At 38.4% G+C, this 23,093-nt stretch overlaps 1 protein-coding gene and 1 long non-coding RNA gene across 4 annotated transcripts in view; one reads left to right on the forward strand and one right to left on the reverse strand.

Annotated features, from left to right (window-relative positions):
* The window catches only part of LOC134309913 (uncharacterized), a 25,501-nt gene extending 14,234 nt beyond the window's left edge, over positions 1-11,267 (reverse strand). The window contains exon 1 of the long non-coding RNA XR_010011237.1: positions 11,204-11,267. This is a non-coding gene — a long non-coding RNA (uncharacterized LOC134309913). The remainder of the gene's footprint in view (positions 1-11,203) is intronic.
* oprd1b (opioid receptor, delta 1b) lies at positions 11,194-19,864 on the forward strand. Of its 3 annotated transcripts, none has more exons than XM_062991352.1 (3): positions 11,194-11,314; positions 15,579-15,934; positions 19,315-19,864. In XM_062991352.1, exons 1-3 carry the CDS (start codon positions 11,298-11,300, stop codon positions 19,842-19,844), a joined length of 903 nt encoding a protein of 300 aa, XP_062847422.1. In that variant the 5' UTR covers positions 11,194-11,297; the 3' UTR covers positions 19,845-19,864. The 3 variants fall into 3 exon arrangements, with proteins under 3 accessions (XP_062847422.1, XP_062847421.1, XP_062847423.1); XM_062991351.1 differs by having other exon boundaries at positions 11,219-11,314; positions 15,579-15,931; XM_062991353.1 differs by having other exon boundaries at positions 11,283-11,299; positions 15,579-15,931.
* Positions 19,865-23,093: the final 3,229 nt, after the last annotated feature.

Genomic DNA, 23,093 nt, shown 5'->3' on the forward strand with positions numbered 1-23,093 from the left:
AGCATGAAAGGGGGCTAACAAAGCATGCAGATTAACAGATGGACTACAGTAAGTAATTGAAGAACTACAAAGTGCTCTTATATGGTAAGTGGAGCTGATACAATGGACAGTGAGTGTAGAAGCAAGGAGGTGGTTTTAATGTTATGGCTGATTGGTGTATATACTTTTGTTATGTAAGTGTTAGGTGTATAGGTGACAGGTCAGCTTCCTACATTCAGACACATTTATGTAATCACAGCAAGCTTTCAACTCATAATGTTTGTTGTCAGCTATTAAACATTGTGGTGGATCCATAATGGAAAGGCATCTTGTGGGACCCACTAAATTGGATGATTGCTCTGCATAGTCATGTGACAGACAGGCAGCACACATACCACAGAAAAAAAATGTCTGTGTAGGTGTTTGGAGGAAGTCTGCAGATTCTAAAGCATTCTAGGGTTCCATTTGTTTAAGAATTTTGGGTCTGTACTTAGAATTTATTATAGGCTTGTTTGGATGAGGTAAGGGTGTCACTATTGTTGAACTGTCCACAATATGTATAGCAAGATTTGCTGCTTTGGAGCCTGGATGACTTTCCACAACTGGCAAAACTATGACTTCTGCCAGTTGTCTCCAATAGAAAATCCTGAAAGTTATCAGTCAGTGATCTAAAGTTCAAGGGCAACCCAGTCCATGATATGCAACAATCTGTGAAATAGCAAGTCCACCTCTGAACAGTTTGAAAGAAAGTTTCCAGTTGTTGTTGCAAAGATGGCACATCTAGTTATGTTTGAGGACAATTCCATTTTTGGTGATATTGGTGTTTCATAACCTAATGTGAAACCTTATTTTCTTCTGTTTTTCTCGTTTTATATACAGTGGTACCTTGAAACTCAACGTCAATGGTTCTGGGAGTGGTGATGAGTTTAAAAGACATTGAGTTTTAAGGTATTTTTCCCATAAGGATGTTTGGGAAACCTGTTAATGCGTTCCATGGTCCTGTGGAACTGCATGTATTTTAGGCTAATGTAAAATAATGGGGTTGTTTTTGACACACACACTAATAATAACACAAGTATAATATAAAAAACACTGAAATACAATTACAATTAAAAATCAATAACAAATACAATAAAACCTGCACTTTGCATTTACTTCTGTATTGTTTCCTTATGCTTCTTAATTAGTGGAGAAAACTTATAAGCAGTAATAATTAAGAGAGTTTTAGTGTTATTATGTCGTTCTTTTAATACATTAAACCACATTAATCTCTTAAGTCCACTTTTCTGTGAACGAAGGGGGGCTGTTGAAGTAGGTCTACTTGGGAATCAGGGAGGGGGGGGGGGGTTTGCGGTGTGGCAACTTATAATAATTTGTAATAATATGTAAATGCAACACTGTGGTTGTTTACATTTTGTCCTGTCCTGCTTTGTCACCTGTACTGCAAAACCTTAATAAAAAGATGTGTTTTAGACTCTCGGTAAAGCTGATTCTCACAATTTCTCAGCACCCCGAGCTGTAACACAAGTTTAAAAGTGAAACGGCCGCTCAGGTGGCGCAGCGGTAAAAACACACACTGGAACCAGAGCTGGAATCTTGTATACATCGTATCGAATTTCAGCTCTGCCTGCCGGCTAAGGCTAAGCGGCCACATGAACAACGATTGGCCTGTTTTTCAGATGGGCGGGACTAAGCCGGATGGTGTCTCTCTCCCATGACTGGTGCAATTATGACCTCTGCTGGCTGATTGATGGCGCCTGCACAGAGATAAGAAAAGAGTGCTCTCAGGGTGTGTCTCTCAGTACACAATGCTAAGCTGCACTGCACTCGTCAAAAGTGTGGGTGATAAGATGCATACGGCATGCTGCCCACGTGTCGGAGGGGGCGTGGGTTAGCTTCGTTCTCCTCAATCAGAGCAGGGATCGGCATTGGTGGAGAGGAAGCATGATGCAATCGGGAAATTGGATGCGCTAAAAAGGGAGAAAAAGGGGAGAAAATGCATAAAGAATATATATATTCTTTTATATATTATATATATATATATATATATATATAAAAGTAAAACAGGAGGAAAATCCAGATAAACATAGATACATGTGGAGCTTTCAGACTGGACTTGATGGTTATTGTACACAAATGCAGATTCGTCTTTTATTCGCACTCTGATGAAGTTTTACCGCACCGCTCAGGCCGAGCACTGAACAAAGCGAGTTTAGGGGATGTTGAGTTACCACTAAGAGTACCATTTTGTATGATGATTTGTGCATCGATACCATTTTTTCCCAACCGAGTACGAGTACAAGTTAATGAGCGCGGTATCGGGTCAATACCCGATACCAGTAACGGTACTCATGCATCTCTAAATTTGTGACAAATATGCAAAACTAGAGAAAATGAGGAACGGCCACATTATTTTATACAGCACTGTCTAAACAACGAATGTAATTTTTTTTCTTTGTAATTTACTGCAAACACTATGCTGGATAAGGCAATATCTCCTTTTTTGGAGAGAGACAAATCAAACAATAGTAGCCGGGAAATGATAGGCACAGAAACAGAAGTACCAAGGTGAAGAATGAAATCATGCATTTTGTATGAGGCATTTGTCCCTCAGGAACTGTAGTGACATTATCATGACAGTAAGCGCTACTTTATGTCTGTGGCCCAGAATGAGAACAATGTCCTTATCAAACGATTATTGTTTGAGCTGTTACTGAGCACACTTCTGGTATAATTGCAGTGTCTATCATGAACCTGCTCCATCAACCATCCTCTTAACAGTTTTTTTTTCTGCTGCAGCAAAAAATACAAGCAATAAATTTAAATTGTTAACTACTACCTGAGGGGTTTAAAACGTAGGTGCTAAGTGCTGCAGTTAGGTAAGACTGGAAAAACAAAATCCTAGTTTATACAAATGAACCAAGAATGATACATATTAGTATAATTTTTGTATTTTGTATTATATCTTTGTGTCATATTTATATAACAACTAGGGCTGTCGAAGTTAACGCGATAATAACGCATTAACGCAATCTCAATTTAACGCGATTAAAAAAAATAGTGCCGTTAACGCAAATTCTATTGTAACCGACCGTTGTAGTGATGCACTCGCTTAATAAAGAAATAAATACACGCTATATTTACAAGTTGTCGGGAGCAAAACACTTTATTAACTCCTTCTGTTACAGTCCTGAATAGCGCACAGTCAGCGCGTTAGCCAAGCATGCTAATTACATGAACTATGGAAGGCCCAAAGGGTCAAAACACACTCACTTCATGTAGAAACGTCCATCAAACATTCACGATACAACCACAGAAAAGTCTGTTACAATAACTACGCCTTTTTCCACCTAAAGCACCGCTGATCTACAATGTTTGCTGATTTTAACCTACAATCTGACATATATACGAAGCCAAGGGTCTCTTCTGGATAGTATTACTGCCTAGTATGTGAGTAAATAAAACTCCCTTACAGTTTTCTCTTGTCCCAGCAGTTTTTTAACATAAGTACATTTAGCATAAATGTGTTCACCATTTTAATTGTAACATTTCACTTAAAAATCCTTGTTTTCTTCTTTTTTTTAAAAATGCGATTAATCGCGATTAACTATATGAAATTATGAGATTAATCGCGATTAAAAATTTTAATCGTTTGACAGTCCTAATAACAACATTACATACTCTTTTATTTATGGATTTTAGTTCAGCACCAGCTTTATTCTGGTCAGGTTTGCAATTGGTACAATTGCAAGTCTATCGCCAAATGTTGGTGTAACGTTACAGTTACAGTACAGGAGTCAGACGCTCACGGTAAAAATTAGGAGATGTTTTAATACAGCAAAGGGCAAAACCAGAAGACGTAATCAGAGTACAAGCATGAGTCAGAACCAGAGAGAAACTAAACCAGAACATCTATGCCAAACAACACGCCAAATGAGTAACCAGAGGCAAAACCAGTCAAAAACCAATATAGACACAAAGCAAACAAAGTACAAGGGTAATCTATTGATGCACGCTCAATAATCCAGGTACACAAATCCACAAAGTTGAATCAGTTCATCTGGACACAAGTTTGTTGCAGTGATACTGTACGTTTCGTCACTCATCCAAGTGACTTCTTCAGTCTGAGCTGGTGGTGAACAACCCCAACCTTATATGCAGACGATTTGCATAACAACCGATCACCGCCAACTGCATAACAATTAAACCGGTGATCAGGTCCATATGCAAATCATAATGACCATTAATTACAATAGCCATGTGTGCCTTTCACATATGATTGGGGTATAGCTCCTATCACGTCTAAAACCTAAGTCAAAAAACAGGGAAAATAGATGACAACCATAAGCTACAAATAGAGAACGCTCAGTACGATGCTGAAAACAGTGGCAATACTTCACAAAGAGTATTACAAACAAGTCTGCTTATAAAGGCACTAGTAATGTGATAGCTCAGTGGTTAAGGTACTGGACTAGTAAACAGAAGGTTGCCGGTTCAAGCCCCGCCACCACCAAGTTGCCACTGTTGGGTCCTTGAGCAAGGCCCTTAACCCTCAATTGCTCATTGTGTAAGTCGCTTTGGATAAAAGCGTCTGCTAAATGCTGAAAATGTAAATGTAAATGTAATGGAAAACAGGTGAAAACAATTAGAATTCAGGTGATGATGAATGTGAGAACTGTCTGTGGTTGGTTGAATCTGAGTACATGACCAGCTGATGCATTCTGAAAGTTGTAGTGCTGGAGAGGCATTTGTCCATCAGCTGACTGAGGAAAGTCTGGGTTTTGAACTACAGAGTCTGTATCATGCATGACAGTTGGGTGCATCACACTCACCAATTTATTTACAAGTAGGGCAATTCAAAAAAGCCAATGTGCCTGATGATATGCTTATAAAAGTAAGGGAAATAAACAAGTATTCAGAGCAAAAGCAATGCAGAAGAACATGTCAAACTTATCACAGACTGTAACTGAAGGTAAGAATTAAACCTTGGTCTTATTTGCTGTGCAGCACAAATATTGCCTGCAGTGCATCATAATATGCACCAATTACTCACATATTTGCACAAACCTACGATAAGGGGCATATTTTCGGGAAGAAAATGAAAACCAAAAGAAACTCAAACACACACAAGGAAAACATCTCTAAACAGACAGTAACCCAAGGCAAGGATCAACTCCAGCACAACGTGATGTGCATAATAATACATATTTTAAAATATACCAATGCAAAAACTGGCTACCATGAGTAAGACAGGTAAACAAATGTCAACATCAGGACCTAAATTCACTAATAATAATAAACTCAGACATTCATTAATTTATTTATTCATTGTCTGTTTTACCACCAGGCTGTCTATCACAGGGCAAACACACATACATACACACACACCTAGGGGGACTTTAGTATCTCCAATTAACCTGACTGCATGTCTTTGGAATGTGGGAAGAAACCGGAGCACCCGGCAGACACCCATGCAGACACAGGGAAAACATGTAAACTCCACAAAGAAAGGACCTAGACTGCTCCATCTGGGAATCAAACCCAGGACCTTCTTGCTGTGAGGTCACAGTGCTACTGACTTTTTTTTTTTATCTTGGTCAGGATCACAACAGATTATCAGACTTATTCATGTACAGTATTTAAAATCACCCACAGATTTTGGCAATCTAAACTAGCAAATCAACACGCCTAACAAAATGCTTTTAGGAAGTGAGGGGGAAACCAGACTTCCATTTGGAGCATTCCAAATTCTATACAGACCACTTGTTGACCAAAATGACCACTGTGAATCTCATTTAGATAATGCAATGGGTACTATAATACATTTTAAACTAATACTTCTTTGCTCACATGTCAAAAAATATTAATCATGACAATTCAACGTTCTAATAAACTAATATACCATATAACATTGTTAAAACCAAGTTGTTTCCATCAAAACAAAATGCAGATCTGATGAAGAGAACTTGAGGGTCTGCTTTTTGAAGAGCTCCCCTCAGGCTGAATTCATTACTTGTGCCGGTAAAAGTAGCAGAGAAAATGATTAGATGTTAATAGTATTCGTGGTTTGCTCAGTCCCTCACATTAGTGATAATTAAGCTAGGCTGCTTCCTCACCATGCAAGGACCCTCAGACACACCAGGTTATCTGCATCACAAAATAGCCATTTAACCTTGGATACACTGCAATTACACATGTAGACAGTATTTATGACCTGCAGATAATCTTTAGTGTGCTTAATTAATGGTAAGGTTTATAATTCATCAGTAGTGTCAATAATGGCCATTACTGATACATTTGGTTACACTGTAGTTGCAAAATAAACGTAATAACTACATAAGTGTTCTTCTCAAATTCTCATTTTTAAGATTTATGTATTTTTAACATACAGTAAATACATAGTTACTGTATGTACCTATAAAGTAGGCACCTATTTTAACTAATGGAGTTTGCTAAAAGGTGCATAAAATCAGTCATAGTTTGTTGGGCACTTAAGCAAGGTCCTTAACCCTCAATTACTTTGATTATATCCAAAGCGACTTACCATTGTGAATGAATACAAACACTAAATGCCATAAATGTAAATGACAGCTATGAACTACTAAAACACTGTCTAGATAAGCTTTACATCACAATGGGCTTAGACTAGATGCTGTTGTGCAAGAAAAAAGCAACGGTTCCTAACTTTTTGTTGTATAGCTCAAATAAATTGCATTTTAAAGAAGGGTTTTGTTGTAAGATAAAGCAAAATCTAGTCAAATAGCCACAGTACAGGTCCTTCTCAAAAAATTAGCATATTGTGATAAAGTTCATTATTTTCCATAATGTAATGATAAAAATTTAACTTTCATATATTTTAGATTCATTGCACACCAACTGAAATATTTCAGGTCTTTTATTGTTTTAATACTGATGATTTTGGCATACAGCTCATGAAAACCCAAAATTCCTATCTCAAAAAATTAGCATATCATGAAAAGGTTCTCTAAACGAGCTATTAACCTAATCATCTGAATCAACGAATTAACTCTAAACACCTGCAAAAGATTCCTGAGGCTTTTAAAAACTCCCAGCCTGGTTCATTACTCAAAACTGCAATCATGGGTAAGACTGCCGACCTGACTGCTGTCCAGAAGGCCATCATTGACACCCTCAAGCAAGAGGGTAAGACACAGAAAGAAATTTCTGAACGAATAGGCTGTTCCCAGAGTGCTGTATCAAGGCACCTCAGTGGGAAGTCTGTGGGAAGGAAAAAGTGTGGCAGAAAACGCTGCACAACGAGAAGAGGTGACCGGACCCTGAGGAAGATTGTGGAGAAGGGCCGATTCCAGACCTTGGGGGACCTGCGGAAGCAGTGGACTGAGTCTGGAGTAGAAACATCCAGAGTGCACAGGCGTGTGCAGGAAATGGGCTACAGGTGCCGCATTCCCCAGGTCAAGCCACTTTTGAACCAGAAACAGCGGCAGAAGCGCCTGACCTGGGCTACAGAGAAGCAGCACTGGACTGTTGCTCAGTGGTCCAAAGTACTGTTTTCGGAAATCAAGGTGCCAGAGTCTGGAGGAAGACTGGGGAGAAGGAAATGCCAAAATGCCTGAAGTCCAGTGTCAAGTACCCACAGTCAGTGATGGTCTGGGGTGCCATGTCAGCTGCTGGTGTTGGTCCACTGTGTTTTATCAAGGGCAGGGTCAATGCAGCTAGCTATCAGGAGATTTTGGAGCACTTCATGCTTCCATCTGCTGAAAAGCTTTATGGAGATGAAGATTTCATTTTTCAGCACGACCTGGCACCTGCTCACAGTGCCAAAACCACTGGTGAATGGTTTACTGACCATGGTATTACTGTGCTCAATTGGCCTGCCAACTCTCCTGACCTGAACCCCATAGAGAATCTGTGGGATATTGTGAAGAGAAAGTTGAGAGACACAAGACCCAACACTCTGGATGAGCTTAAGGCCGCTATCGAAGCATCCTGGGCCTCCATAACACCTCAGCAGTGCCACAGGCTGATTGCCTCCATGCCACGCCGCATTGAAGCAGTCATTTCTGCAAAAGGATTCCCGACCAAGTATTGAGTGCATAACTGAACATAATTATTTGAAGGTTGACTTTTTTTGTATTAAAAACACTTTTCTTTTATTGGTCGGATGAAATATGCTAATTTTTTGAGATAGGAATTTTGGGTTTTCATGAGCTGTATGCCAAAATCATCAGTATTAAAACAATAAAAGACCTGAAATATTTCAGTTGGTGTGCAATGAATCTAAAATATATGAAAGTTTAATTTTTATCATTACATTATGGAAAATAATGAACTTTATCACAATATGCTAATTTTTTGAGAAGGACCTGTATATTTGGAGGCGAAAAGCTGAGTCAATCAAAACCAGCAACACCTAATACCAAGCATAGCGGTAGTATGTGCACTGGGGCTGTTTTTCTGCTCGTGAAACTGGTGCATTGCAAAAGTGGACAGAATAATAATGTAGGAAAACTACCACACATCTGACCAGCACAATATTAAATTACTAGCTAGGAGCTTGGAACCTTGGAAGAAAGTTACTGTTCCAACAGGACAGTTCTAACAGTTTTAAGCGTGTTTGCACCAAAATTGTTAAGGCCTCACTATGGACTTTATCACAGACTGGACTGAATAATGAAAAACTCCAATTGTTAAATTTTTTTTGCTAGTTATAACTTTTAAGTCAATTTTAATTTGTGTAAATCCTATTTATTTAAATTATTCTCCAGGCCACCCAAGGAGGATGGGGGTCCCTGCTGAGTCTGGTTCCTCTCAAGGTTTCTTCCTGTATTTTTAAGGGAGTTTTTCCTTGCCACTGTCGCCCTTGGCTTGCTCAACAGCAGTTTTTGGTCTGTTGGTCCTGGATTCTGTAAAGCTGCTTTGAGACAATGGGTGTGTTTGAAAACCTAGGGAGCTGCCTTGCTGTCCTACTGCCTACATAGGCAGCTGCCTCAGCAGAGAGGATTCTAATAAGTCAATGACTTATAAGGCAGATTAATCGAACGCGCTACTTAGACAGCGATTTCATCAGGTTTCGCTTACTAAGCTAACACAGTTAGCATCTTGCCATTCAAACCAATGGGATGGGGTGGCACAGCACGCTAGCATGTCAACTAACATCTCCCTTTGTGTACCGAAAACGGTTCAATTCGCTGACAAGCCCGAACTTGCAAATAAACGACACTTGTGCAGGTTTATACAAGTTAAAAATCAATAATAATTTATTTACGTTTGAAAATAACTCCGTTTGTTTCTCCGCACCGTCAGCCATGTTTGTTTTTTATTTTTCTGTGAGAGAAGGGCTGCCGCACTGAATGCTGGGATTGCCTTGATCACTAAGGATGCTTCCAATGCTCTTTCTTGAGTCAAAATAACATTTTAAGATGCCTAACTAGACAGCATATTAAGGCATCTAGGATTTCGAACAGCCTCATTCTCTGGAGCGCTCGTAGGATGACGTAAAATGCTGCCTATGTAGAGAGCTCACTAGCTTTTTTCGAACACACTCAGTGTACATTGTAAAAAGCGCTACATAAATAAATCTGACTTGACTTGACTTGACTTAACATGTTACAAAGACGAACACATGTTAAAGTTGCTTTTTATATTGCTGAATTGTGGAAATTTGTTTAAAAAAAACAAGGACAGTAATTTAAATTTAAAATGTAAGTAATCTCTACCTGTTCTGCTGAGAAGAGTGGCCAAAAATTAAACCATAGTTGTAACTAAAGCTTGTTAATGGTTATTAAATGTAAACATATGCCATATGACATAAAACCAGATCAAATATACAAGGTGCTGTATGTTTTTGACCTATCAAATTTTTTCACAATATCAGAACACTTTTAATACATTATACGAAGGTTTACTTAAAGAATGCTAAAATGGAACAACTATTTTTGTACTTATTATACTTTAATTGTACAAAACTGATACAAAAGCTTGACTTTAATTGTATTAAGTGTACTAAAGTGTACTAAATTAGGACTATTTTTAGTATATTTAATTCAAATTAAGTATACTACAACGTGTATTTAACTCCATGTTTTACATACACTTAAAGTGAAACTAAAGCACATTTAATGAATATTCCAAGTGCACTTGGAGTACATTAAACATATTTCAAAAACAGATATACTTCCACTTTCTGTCTGGGTGGCACGGTGACTAAGTGGGTAGCACTGTCGCCTCACAGCAAGAAGGTCTTGGGTTCGATCCCCTTATCGGGGCCTTTCTATGTGGAATTTGCATGTTCTCCCCGTGTCCTTGCGGGTTTACTCCGGGTGCTCCGGTTTCCTCCCAAAGTCCAAAGACGTGCAAGTGAGGTAAATTGGAGATACTAAATTCTCAATGACTGTGTTCGACATAACCTTGTGAACTGATGAACCTTGTGTAATGAGTAACTACCGTTCCTGTCATGAATGTAACCAAAGTGTTAAACATGACGTTAAAATCCTGATAAACAAACAAAAAAACATTTCTGTCTTTTTAGACTTGATTCTTTGTAGTCCATAACAATAAATTTGCATAGCAATAAACTATTACAATAAATAGTAACCTGTATAAACTTCATTATATAAATGCTTTTAAAAATACAACTAATTAGGTGTCTCCCTGCGTTTCACCTAATGAGCTCTGAGTTCAATTTTAGCACCCCCATGACCCTAATTATGATAAGAAGGGTGGTCATTCTTGATGGTTTGGCATTAAACTAAAACAGTCCATCAAACTAAATGCAAAATAAACCGTTTTATTCTTGTTTATGTTTATATTTATATGACCTCACAGTAGCTAAATGCTATTTCCTCAAGAGGAGTTTCCTGTCACGAATTGACCGTTGGGCTTAAAGCGCGCGCATGGTGAGTACGTGAGCGCGCGCACACTGTACCCCTCACTGACACATCCACCCCTCATATTGTTCTCCTTTTTCTCTTTACAGCATTACCACGGTCATCTCAAAAACAGCGCATACAACACTGCTCTGTCTGAATGATTTACTCTCTCAGCTCAGTCCGCACAACACGCTTTACAGTACTGCTGAACCTGAGAGAAGGAGCGCGCAGAGGAACAGCATGGATCCAGCAGCTGGAGCAGCGGTGACCGGGAGCGCGCTGGATCTTCTCTATTCCCTGACGCTTTATGATGGAAACTTTTCAGAAACAAGCACAATCCCAGTAAACGTGAGTACAGTGAGAGAACAGAGTACCTGGAGTGGGAGAACATCTCTCCTGATCGCTGTCTCTATAACCGCTCTTTACTCTGCCATCTGCGCGCTGGGACTGCTGGGAAACCTGCTCGTCATGTACGGAGTGGTGAGGTAAGGGACAGCCTACTGTTACACTAAAAGAAATAGATACATTAAGATTCACCCTGACACATTTTCTTACTTATACTCATTTATTAGGATTTTAATGTCATGTTTACACTTTGGCAAACTCCACACAGAAAGGACCCTGACTGCTCTACCTAGGAATCAAACCCATGACATTCTCTTTGTGTACTTCACATCACCAGCATCATATGGTTGGTGTACTAAATTGCCCTTTACTGCCAAATACTGTTTCTGGTTTTACAGGATTCAAAACACACAACAAAACAGCATAAAAACACAAACATGCTGGTTGGTGACAAACAAAACAAGCATGACTCATAAAACAGACACAAACACTCACCAAATGCATCAGTGCATAACTAACCAAAAAAAAAAAAAACACCTGATGCTGGCCAGTTATTAGAAAAAGACATGTAACATGACCAGCTACATCACCGACCAAAATTTTTTGTGTATTACGCATAAAAGTAGCACTGTCTGGAGTGATATAGCAATATTAGGCACCAGAAATCTGCAACCACCTTTTAACAGTCGAGTAATACAGGTATCACAGGCATACTTTGACACACAGTTATAAGTTGTGTGAATTTGTTGTAGCTATCTAGATGGGGAATGTAAAATGTAGTCTGAATGTATTTAGGTTAAAGCTGGGCTGGTTAAAATGGAACTGGTTGCTACTAATACAGATTTGGTAGACATAACTGGAAACACAATAAAACAGAACTGACAGTTCTGCCAAGAAGAGTGGCCAAAAATCTGACCATAGTTGTCCCTGAAGATTGTTAATGGCTATTAAATGTAAACAGAGCCAAATTACATAAAAACCAGACCACATATACTGTAGTATAATGTGCTGTGTGTATGTTTATTTTTAACCCATCATTTTTTTTTTCATTATGTAGTTGTTACCTAGATGTATAATAATCTATAGATTAAAGCTGGACATGACAGTTTGATAAAAGCACAGTGATTCATAACACACCCGGGAGCCATTTATTTCACTTTTATTATCACTGTTTACTAAGTAGACTTTGCTGAATAAACAGCATTTCAAGATGATGTGGTTGTAGTTAGAATACATAAAATTGTCTTGTAACTACTAAAACTAAACTTCCACCCATAACATATATACAATTATACTTTTCATGTTTTATTAAGAGATTTAAGGTATTTAGCTGGCAAAAACAGCCAGAAGATGGATTGCTGCTCTAAAAAACTAGAGTGAGGGAGTAAGCACATAAGTGAATGATGCTCTGCAATAGACTGGTACCCTGGTAAAAGACAGTGACTCATAAGCAGTATTAACAACAACACTGTTTGAATGATTTTTAAATTACTTTTTTTCCCCTATTGTTTCCCCCTTTTCACCCAATCTAGCCATGGCTAAATAGAGCTTTTCTCTCGTCACTGCCACCACCCCCAACGCACCACACACACACACGCCTCAAGGCATGTTTTTACTTCATTATAGTTCATTAAATGCCGAATGATTGGCAAAAATAGCAGTTTACATCAAATCCTTAACACAATAAAGTGAACATAAAGACAAGGAATCTGAATACTAAATCAACTATATGTAATAATTACTGTGGCAATAACAATACCCCAAAAAAGACGCAATCATAGTAAGCATTTCTAATCGACATTCCTTCTTTATAGATACTGGTTGGGCGGCATGGTGGCTCAGTGGGTAGCACTGTCGCCTCACAGCAAAAAGGTTCTGATCCCCAGGTGGGGCGGTCTGGGTCCTTTCTGTGTGGAGTTCGCATGTTCTCTTTGTGTCTGCGAGGGTTTCCTCCAGGAGCTCCGGTTTCCTCCCACAGTCCAAAGACATGCAAGTGAGGTGAACTGGAGATACAAAACTGTCCATGACTGTTTGGCATTGAACTTGTGAACTGATGAATCTTGTGTAACAAGTAACTACTGTTCCTGTCATGAATGTAACCAAAGTGTAAAACATGATGTTAAAATCCTAATAAATAAATCGATACTGGTTAGTAATTATGCAAAGTACATGAGACTATTAACATTAAAGGAACATTTAACATTAAATTGTTAAATGTAACAATTAAATGTAGATGAAGCAGGGGTACTTTTGGTTTAAACCAAATAAGCTTAGTTTTATTCCATTGTTCTTTAAACTTTACATTACTACAAAATATTTTAAAAGATATCATACATGGTTTATAAACAAATAGGTCTTTTAAATTAGCTCACTCTGCCTGATCCAATCTTTAAGTTCTATTGTTTTTTTCTAACTTATATCAACAGATACATAACATGCACCGTGTGTCAGGTGGTATATTACTAGCAGAGCCACTGATGAAGCTTGTGTTGTGAAATTATGTGATTTATTAAAATATGACATCAATGTAGGTCAAAGCATGAAACATGAAAAAGCTTTCATAAGTGAATAAATCAAATGTCTTAAATAGCAAATATACAGCTACTGAGTTTCTGCTAAAAGGTTAGATTTAAGGTCTTTTTCAGTTCAGCACTAATGGATTCAGTGCTAATGCATGAGACATTTATGTTTTAGCACCAGAAATATAATTTTATGCTTTTAAAAAAATGAACAAAAATAAGCTGTCTATTAGAGACTATGGCTAATAAATCACTTTCAGTTTTCAAATTAGATTCTTGTACACCACAGATTGTTGTCTTCCGTTTTATGTAATGCCTTGTGGAGCAGAGCTTCCTCCCAAATCATTATGATCTGAGAATTACATGACACACAGAGGAGAACCAGTGCCTAATTAATCAGATGAAAGTCTGTCTTAATTACCAACTAAATACTTGCTTACTGTTCTCTACAAGCCTGGATCTCATATATATCTGTGTGTAATTGCAACTGATTATATTTTCTCTATTTTACATACATACATACATACTGTATATATACACACTTACACTATACAGTATATTGGCACTATATAATGTTTCAGCCACAACAATTGCTTACAGGTGTAATAAATCAATTATATAAAAAATAATATGCTTTCAACTCTGTAGCAACAGTTTAAGCAAGGCCCTTACTGTTACAGCATGACTGTGCCCTGTGCACAAAGCAAGGTCTATAAAAAACAAAGGGTGGCACAGCGGTGGCACAGCGGGACATTCCACTAGCGCACCAGCGCCGAGATTCTGAACTCCTCGGTTCGAAACTTGGCATTGCCACCAGTCGGCTGGGCGCCATCTAGCAGGCATAATTGGCAGTGCCTGCAGGGAGGGATGACCAGAATATGTGGGCGGGGTCTTAAAAACACTGTGTAAGGACCCTGATTGGTGGAGATAGTCATCTGTGCAGGGTGCATAGGTGGAAAAGGGTTCCGTTAAGGGCTGCAGGTGGGTTGGAGGAGGCATGAGCAGCAATATACCCTCCTCAACTGCAAAAAATCGGGGATCCCCAGCAGTGAAAGACAAATTAACTACACTAAATTGGGAGAAAAACGCTTAAAATATAATAATAATAAAAAAAAGGCACCCAGGTGGTGCAGTGGGATATTCCGCTTGCACACCAGCACCGAGTTTCTGAATTCCTCGGTTCGAAACTCAGTGTTGCCACCGGTCAGCTAGGCACCATCTAGCGGGCATAATTGGCAGTGCCTGCAGCAGATACTAATTGGCCACCGTATCTGCAGGGTGGGGGTCCGGCTATGTGTGGGTGGGTGGGTCTTCATACACTGTGTAAAGACCCTGATTGGCGGAAGAGACGCCTGTGCAGAAAGCAGGGGCGAGAAGAGGAGGGCTGTGCACGTGTCGGAAGAGGCGTGTACAGTGACATGCTCTCCTCGGATGCAATCTGGTATCTCTGGTAGCAGCGGAAGACAAAATTGAGTGCACTGAACAGCTTTGGAATGAACTGGAACATCAACTAAAACTATCTTAACCAACATCAATGACAAACATCATTTGCACTGAATGGACACAAATTCCCACAGTCATACTTCTACTTGTGAGAAGCCTTCTCAGAAGAGTGGCTCTATTTTAAAACTAAGCTCATGGACAGACGTCCAAATACTTTTGGTTGTATAGTGTATACATGTATATTTCTGAGATACAGTATGTTTTAAGCAAACGCCTGTATTACATTTGATGTATTTGGCATGTTGAGTTGTATCTAACTAAAGAACAGCCATCACTTATTCATAAATAATTCATAAATTATAACCACCCATATCAATACAACAACAAAAATACAGCAAACAACAGAATATGGCTTAATCAACTCTCTTATGTGTTTTCACAGGTACACAAAGATGAAAACTGCAACCAACATTTACATATTTAATTTGGCTCTGGCAGATGCTTTGGCCACTAGTACACTGCCATTCCAGAGTACCAAGTACTTGATGAGAACCTGGCCATTTGGAGAACTGCTGTGTAAAGTTATTATTGCTATTGACTACTACAACATGTTCACCAGTATCTTCACATTGACAATGATGAGTGTAGATCGATACATTGCTGTGTGCCACCCAGTAAGGGCTCTGGAGTTCCGGACGGCTATGAAAGCAAAGATCATCAATGTCTGCATATGGATTCTAGCATCTGCTATTGGTATACCAATCATGGTTATGGCAGTGACCAAAAAGGTTGACAGTGGTAAGTACTTTCAGAAGATCATTTGATAATTACTGTTACATTAATTACTGTAACTGTTACAAACAATATAACTGCAGTGCTGTTTTATCAATTAAAACATTTAATCAAGGAGACAGTGAACACCAAAATTATCTCCACTATTTTTAAACTAGGGTTATGTACAAACTACTAGTATTCTGGGATATAAACCCAATAAAAGCCTTAAGAGCTAATCTATTTGTCTGTCAGGAGATATGCATTACAAAACTTGGTCTATGATAATTTTCCTATTAATAACAGATAAGTGCCAATAATAGGATATAATATTATAAGTGCCTAAAGTAGGAAAGATTATGGTTACCAGCTCAAGGTGGGCAGTAGGGTTGCTATTTGAAGTTATTCATTTGTCAACATTTCTCAGTAACAAGAAGGTATTATTGTTACCAGACAGTCTCATATAGCATCAGTGTGACGCAGTATATACACTGATCAGCCATAACATTAGAACCACCTCTTTGTTTTTACACTCACTGTCCATTTTATCAGCTCCACTTACCATATAGAAGCACTTTGTAGTTCTACAATTACTGACTGTAGTCCATCTGTTTCTCTGCATGCTTTGTTACCCCCTTTTATGCTGTTCTTCAATGGTCAGGACTCTCCCAGGACCACCACAAAGCAGGTATTATTTAGGTGGTGGATCATTCTCAGCACTGCAGTGACACTGACATGGTGGTGGTGTGTTAGTGTGTGTTGTGCTGGTATGAGTGGATAAGACACAGCAGTGCTGCTAGAGTTTTTATACACCACACTGTCACTGCTGGACTGAGAAGAGTACACCAACCAAAAATATCCAGCCAACAGCGCCCCGTGGGCAGTGTCCTGTGACCACTGATGAAGGTCTAGAAGATGACCGACGCAATAGATGAGTGACCGTCTCTGACTTTACATCTACAAGGTGGACCAACTAAGTGGGAGTGTCTAATAGAGTGGACAGTGAGTGGACACGATATTTAAAAACTCCAGCAGTGCTGCTGTGTCTGATCCACTCATACCAGCACAACACACACTAACACACCACCACCATGTCAGTGTCACTGGAGTGCTGAGAATGATCCACCACCTAAATAATACCTGCTCTGTGGTGGTCCTGATCAATGAAGAACAGGGTAAAAGCAGGTTAAAAAAGTATGTAGAGAAACAGATGGACTACAGTCAGTAATTGTAGAACTACAAAGTGCTTTTATATGGTAAGTGGAGCTGATAAAATGGACAGAAACAAGGAGGTGGTTTTAATGTTATGGCTGATCAGTGTACATACAGAATAAAGAAAAACATGTAATCTGAGTGACTTTGACTGTGGCATTGTTGTGTATGTAAAAACTGCTGATCTCACACAACTTTCTCTACAGTAGTGTTTTTAAAAAAGGGTGTGGGAAATGTAATCTTGGTACACATTAAGCCGCGGAACTTGGGTGATGCAGTGTATTATGCTATCCAGCCACTACAAAAATCCAGGTAAAAATTTTAGGGGTTGCTATGGTTGGCTGTAGAAAGGGAGAAGCCCTGTGATGGATTGGCCTTCTGTCCAGGGTATTCTTGCCTTAAGCCCGGTGTTACTGTATGAAACTGGACCCGACGTGACCCTGACTAGGATAAAAGAATTGATGGAAAACAAGACATAAAGCCCCCTGCAAGTCACAGTTTCCCTGAGTACTCTTGCTCACCATGTGAATTCCTTGATGGCCAGACTACCAATCTTATAATGGCTACTTCAAGCATGATAATGAGCCCTGTCACAAAGAGCAAGTTATTTCATTTTGTTTCATAAACAAGATCATGACTTCAATGTACTTCAGTACCCTTCCATTATCTGAATCCAACAGAGACACTTTAGGATGTGCTAGAATGGGTGAATCACAGCATGAATTTGTTACTGACAAATCCACAGCGGTTACTTAATGAAGCATGTAAACGTGGACCTTGTGGAATCCAAGGCAGAAAAAACAAACTGTTTTCAAAGCAAAGGAATAATCCCATGTTTTTACACAGTGTTCTCTAAAATGTGGTCAGATAGGGTATATTTATATACAGTATATAGTATATATATATATATTAATCAGCCGTAACATTAAAACCACCTCCTGGTTTCTACACTCGCTGTCCATTTTAGAATAGAATCCCCAAATAGAAGCACTTTGTAGATCTACGATTACTGACTGTAGTCCATCTATTTCTCTACATACTTTTTTAGCCTGCTTTCACCCTGTTATTCAATAATCAGGACCCCCACAGGACCACCACAGAGCAGGTATTATTTAGGTGGTGGATCATTCTCAGCACTGCAGTGACAATGACATGGTGGTGTGTTAGTGTGTGTTGTGCTGGTATGAGTGGATCAGACAGCAGCGCTGCTGGAGTTTTTAAATACCATGTCCACTCACTGTCCACTCTATTAGACACTCCTACCTAGTTGGTCCACCTTGTAGATGAAAAGTCAGAGACGATCGCTCATCTATTGCTGCTGTTTGAGTTGGTCATCTTCTAGACCTTCATCAGTGGTCACAGGACACTGCCCACGGGGCGCTGTTGGCTGGATGTTTTTTTGGTTGGTCCAGCAGTGACAGTGAGGTGTTTAAAAACTCCATCAGCACTGCTGTGTCTGATCCACTCATATCAGCACAACACACACTAACACACCACCACCATGTCAGTGTCAGTGCAGTGCTGAGAATGATCCAACACCCAAATAATACCTACTCTGTAGTGGTCCTGGGAGAGTCCTGACCATTGAAGAACAGCATGAAAGGGGGCTAACAAAGCATGCAGAGAAACAGATGGGAGTACAGTAAGTAATTGTAGAACTACAAAGTGCTCCTATATGGTAAGTGGAGCTGATAAAATGTACAGTGAGTGTAGAAAAAAAGAGGTGCATCAGCATTATAAACTAGCTGTTATGTAGCAGGAATTTTTGACAATTAAAACAACAGGTGAGTGATATTATAATACTTAATAATGGATATTAATATTAAGGGATTGATACATTTTAGTAATCTTGTAATAGACACAGTTATAGACACATAGACTGCAATTGTTTTTTTTTTTTTCAATTAATTTTTAAGAGACTAAAAAAAATGGGTAAAAAATTATTTCCATTTAAAATCAAATCCACAACACAAAGTGTGCAAAATGTCAATGGGTCTAAGTACTTTCCTAATCCACTGTAATTATCTAAAATCAACAGAGGAAATAAGAAAACCCTTCCATTACCATATTAAAGTTGAAAAGTGGTAGTTAACACAAGAAAACATGTAGTTAACAGATCTACCTGGCCTGAAAAGTCAAAGATCAGTTTTTTTAGTTGTTGATCTAATTAAAGTTTTTCTCATCTTTCTCGGCAGGTAAAATAGTCTGCATGCTGAATTTTCCACACCCAGAATGGTATTATGACACTGTTACAAAGATCTGTGTGTTCATCTTTGCTTTTGTGGTGCCTGTACTGGTCATCACAGTCTGCTATGGGCTGATGATCCTGCGTCTGAAAAGTGTACGTCTACTCTCTGGCTCCAAAGAGAAGGATAAGAACCTCCGCCGCATTACACATATGGTTTTGGTGGTGGTAGCTGCCTTCATCATCTGCTGGACACCCATTCATATTTTTATCATTATCAGGACCATGGTCAAAATTGACCAAAAGAACCCCCTTGTGCTTATCAGCTGGCATTTCTGCATTGCTCTGGGCTACATGAACAGCAGCTTAAACCCAGTACTCTACGCTTTCCTGGATGAAAACTTTAAGAGGTGCTTCAGAGAATTCTGCCTACCCTTCCGCTCTCGCATGGAGCAGAGCAGCTTCTCCCGAAGCCATATCATTACCAGGGAACCTGTCACGGTGTGTGGAACATCAGAATTAGTGAATAAAACTACATGACTGGACCTAGCCCAGATACCATCAGGACGATTAAGGAGAACCAAGCAAGACCTACAGTCTGAGGCTACTTAAATCTGAGTCCACCAATTCAGTGCTATTAGTTTAATGGTTAGTTCAGTCATAGGTTTATGATAACTACATCCATATAAAAGTCTTTTTTGTAAGATGGAGAAGGGATCCAATCCAATCAGTTTAAGTTATGATTGCCTAAGGCTTAAAACAAATTACAATTGCAAATTGTCTGTATGAAAACTTTAGTTGAACATAGTGTTGTAGAATATATTCACAACTCACCCTTCAGTAAAAGTAGAGGAAAGAAATTTACGTTCAATAACTTGTTTATTTTGGCCGCTCAGGTGGCACAGTGGTAAAACATACTAGTCCACCAGTCCTGAGATCGAGCTTGTGAGTTATTGAGTCAGGGATTTATATGCAGACATAATTGGCCACCGTCTGCCTAGTAGGAGGGTCGAAAGGATTCCTCAGTATTGCTGCAGTTACGGCTTCTGCTGGCTGGTTGATGACGCTTGCACAGAGACTGGGGATAATGGAGAGCAGTGCGTGACTCCAAAAAGCTTATGAAGTGTCCAAATACTTTTGGACATATATTGTAAGTTTTGGGTGGCATTAAGCAAGTTAGCATGTTTGCTAAGGTACAATGTCAGTCCAAAGATAGCAAAAATAGCTATTTGTTATTAAGATAGCAATGATAGAGCTTAACTATTTACTAGGCAATTACACACTGGTATCTGGTATCTAGTAAATTTATAGTTTAGCGGAGACTATTAACTTATTTTTAATTTATTTTTATTTTATGAAATAAAACAATACAGCTTCTAGGAGTCAAGTTTCAAAGAAAAGATAATTAGCACAGTAAAATCTAGAACTTGCATATGCTGTATAGAAGCTGAGAATCAAACATTTGATGCTATTATGTAATATCATTTTCTAACACTGAGATCATTAAAGCTGTAAAAATGATGAAAGCGCCATAATTTTAATAGTGTAGTTATAGACATGGGGTGACCATGCAAAACTCCACAAACAGTGGTTAAAGACAAGGAACCAACCCAGGTCCTTAAAGCCCATTTAGCTTTGAAGCACACTATCAGCTGTGTCACCATGCCACAAATAAGATTAAATCCCAACATTAAAACATACAATTAACAAATTTCTACACACAGCTGTTGTCAAAACATGATATACTTACATTAGATTATCCATCTAATAACCATCTAAGAGTATTAAGGTATTTTTTCCCATAAGGATGTATGGAAAACCTGTTCATGCGTTCCTTGGTCCTGTTGAACTCCATATAATTTAGGCTAATGTAAAATAATGGGGTTGTTTTTGGCACTTATACACTGAAAATAACACAAATATTATATAAAAACTAAAATACAATTAAAAACAGGTAAATACAATAAAACCTGCACTTTACCTTTACTTCTTTATTGTTTTCTTATGCTACTTAATTAGAGGAGAGAACTTATGAGCAGTAATAATTAAGAGTTTTAGTGTTTCTATGTCTTTTTTTTAATACATTGTCACATTAAGGAAAAGCTGATTCTCACAATTTCTCAGAACCCCGAGCTGTAACACAAGTTTAAAAGTGAAACAGTGAGGAAATCCAGATAAACACAGATACATGTGGAGCTTTCAGAGTGGATTTGATGGTTATTCCACACAAATGCAGACTTGTCTTATATTCACACTTTGATGATGTTTTACTGCACCGCTCAAGCCAAGTGCTGAACAAAGAGTTTAATGGAAATGTTGAGTTTAAGGGTACAAATTTCTTGAAGGGCATCTAGTTTAAAAGATTTTGAGTTTAGGGGATGTTGAGTTACAAGGTACCACCGTACTGCACAATTTCACCTGGCAAATTCAAGTCTTACTAAGATCACCTTTAGACCAAAACGATGTTATTTTAAGATTCAAATTATTTTCAACAAAAGACATTTAAACCATGGGAAAATTCACAAGTACTGGGCAAAGATGGACATAATATTTAGTGACAACAATTCTTAGTCACCAAAAATTATATATTTTATTATGCAATTATGTAATAATATGGTTTGTAATTAATATATCAATAAATGGGGGGGGGGCAAGAACCATTACATGGAACTGCAGTAGCCTATGAATGTACATCTAAAAAATGTGTGCTCTCTCATTAATTAATAAAATTACTTATTTTGAAAGATCTCCGGACTCCTGAAGCTAGGACCCTTTCAGACATGCTTGAATGCTTCTCTTATTGCACTTTTGTGAAAACTGGCACCTTTTATTCATGACATTTAGAACATTTTGCTGATAGACAGTATTGCTTAAAGTGGACAGTATTGCTTTGTGACTAAAGCAGTATAACAAAGCACTGCAAAGTTATTTGGTTCTGCTTAAAAGAGAGAACTGCAAATAACAATGTAACTTCTGTGTATGACTGATTTAACCTAGTAAAGTGTAATACAAGTTTATGTAATGCTCAGTGCTTTCTAGGTCTCAGTTTACAAATCAAAAGCTGTAAATGGGTTCATGTACTTGTTAATTGTATTTGCTCTGTATTTTGAGTTGAGACACACTGTAAAAATACCAGAATATAAATGTTGTAAATGTAAGTCAGTTGTTATTCTATTCAAAATATGTTTCTGGTAAGTTTCCATGTGGTAAAAATGTATTTGATATTTTGTTACATTTATTTAAATGTTATAATATTTAGTGTACTAGAGGTATTTGAAATTGTGTTTTTTATGCTTTTTGCTGATGGATGTAATTTTAAGTTTGTAGTGTTTTACATTGTGGTTATAAGCAAGAATGACCTTATTTTTTCAGCTACTTCAGCTACAATAAATGATACTGGTGTAATATTCGGAGCTACATCATTGAGTCTGTTTCTGGTTTAACTGACTTGGTGTGACACTGTGATGATGTGTTCCCTCAATTTTGTGAGCAGTGCAAATGCTTATACTCAGTCTAAATCAAATGACTCCCTAAATGTCCTGTTTTCTCAAAGATTTGCGAGCCATTACATAAGAGCACATGTCAGAGAGCAGAGCTGTTTTCCCATCACACTGTGTGAGTGGGTGGAAATGAGTAGCATGAAACACTGTAATGAGTAAGGATCAAATTCTGTACATCAACCTACTGCAGTGAAGTTACTCATGTTATTAATTTATTACACTCAAAAGCACTGGTCTGTGGGCAAACAGAAAAGACAGTTGGCACTGCAGTATAGCATGATTGCATAAC

This window comes from Trichomycterus rosablanca, chromosome 3, assembly GCF_030014385.1.
Source record: "Trichomycterus rosablanca isolate fTriRos1 chromosome 3, fTriRos1.hap1, whole genome shotgun sequence".
Lineage (NCBI taxonomy): Eukaryota > Metazoa > Chordata > Actinopteri > Siluriformes > Trichomycteridae > Trichomycterus > Trichomycterus rosablanca.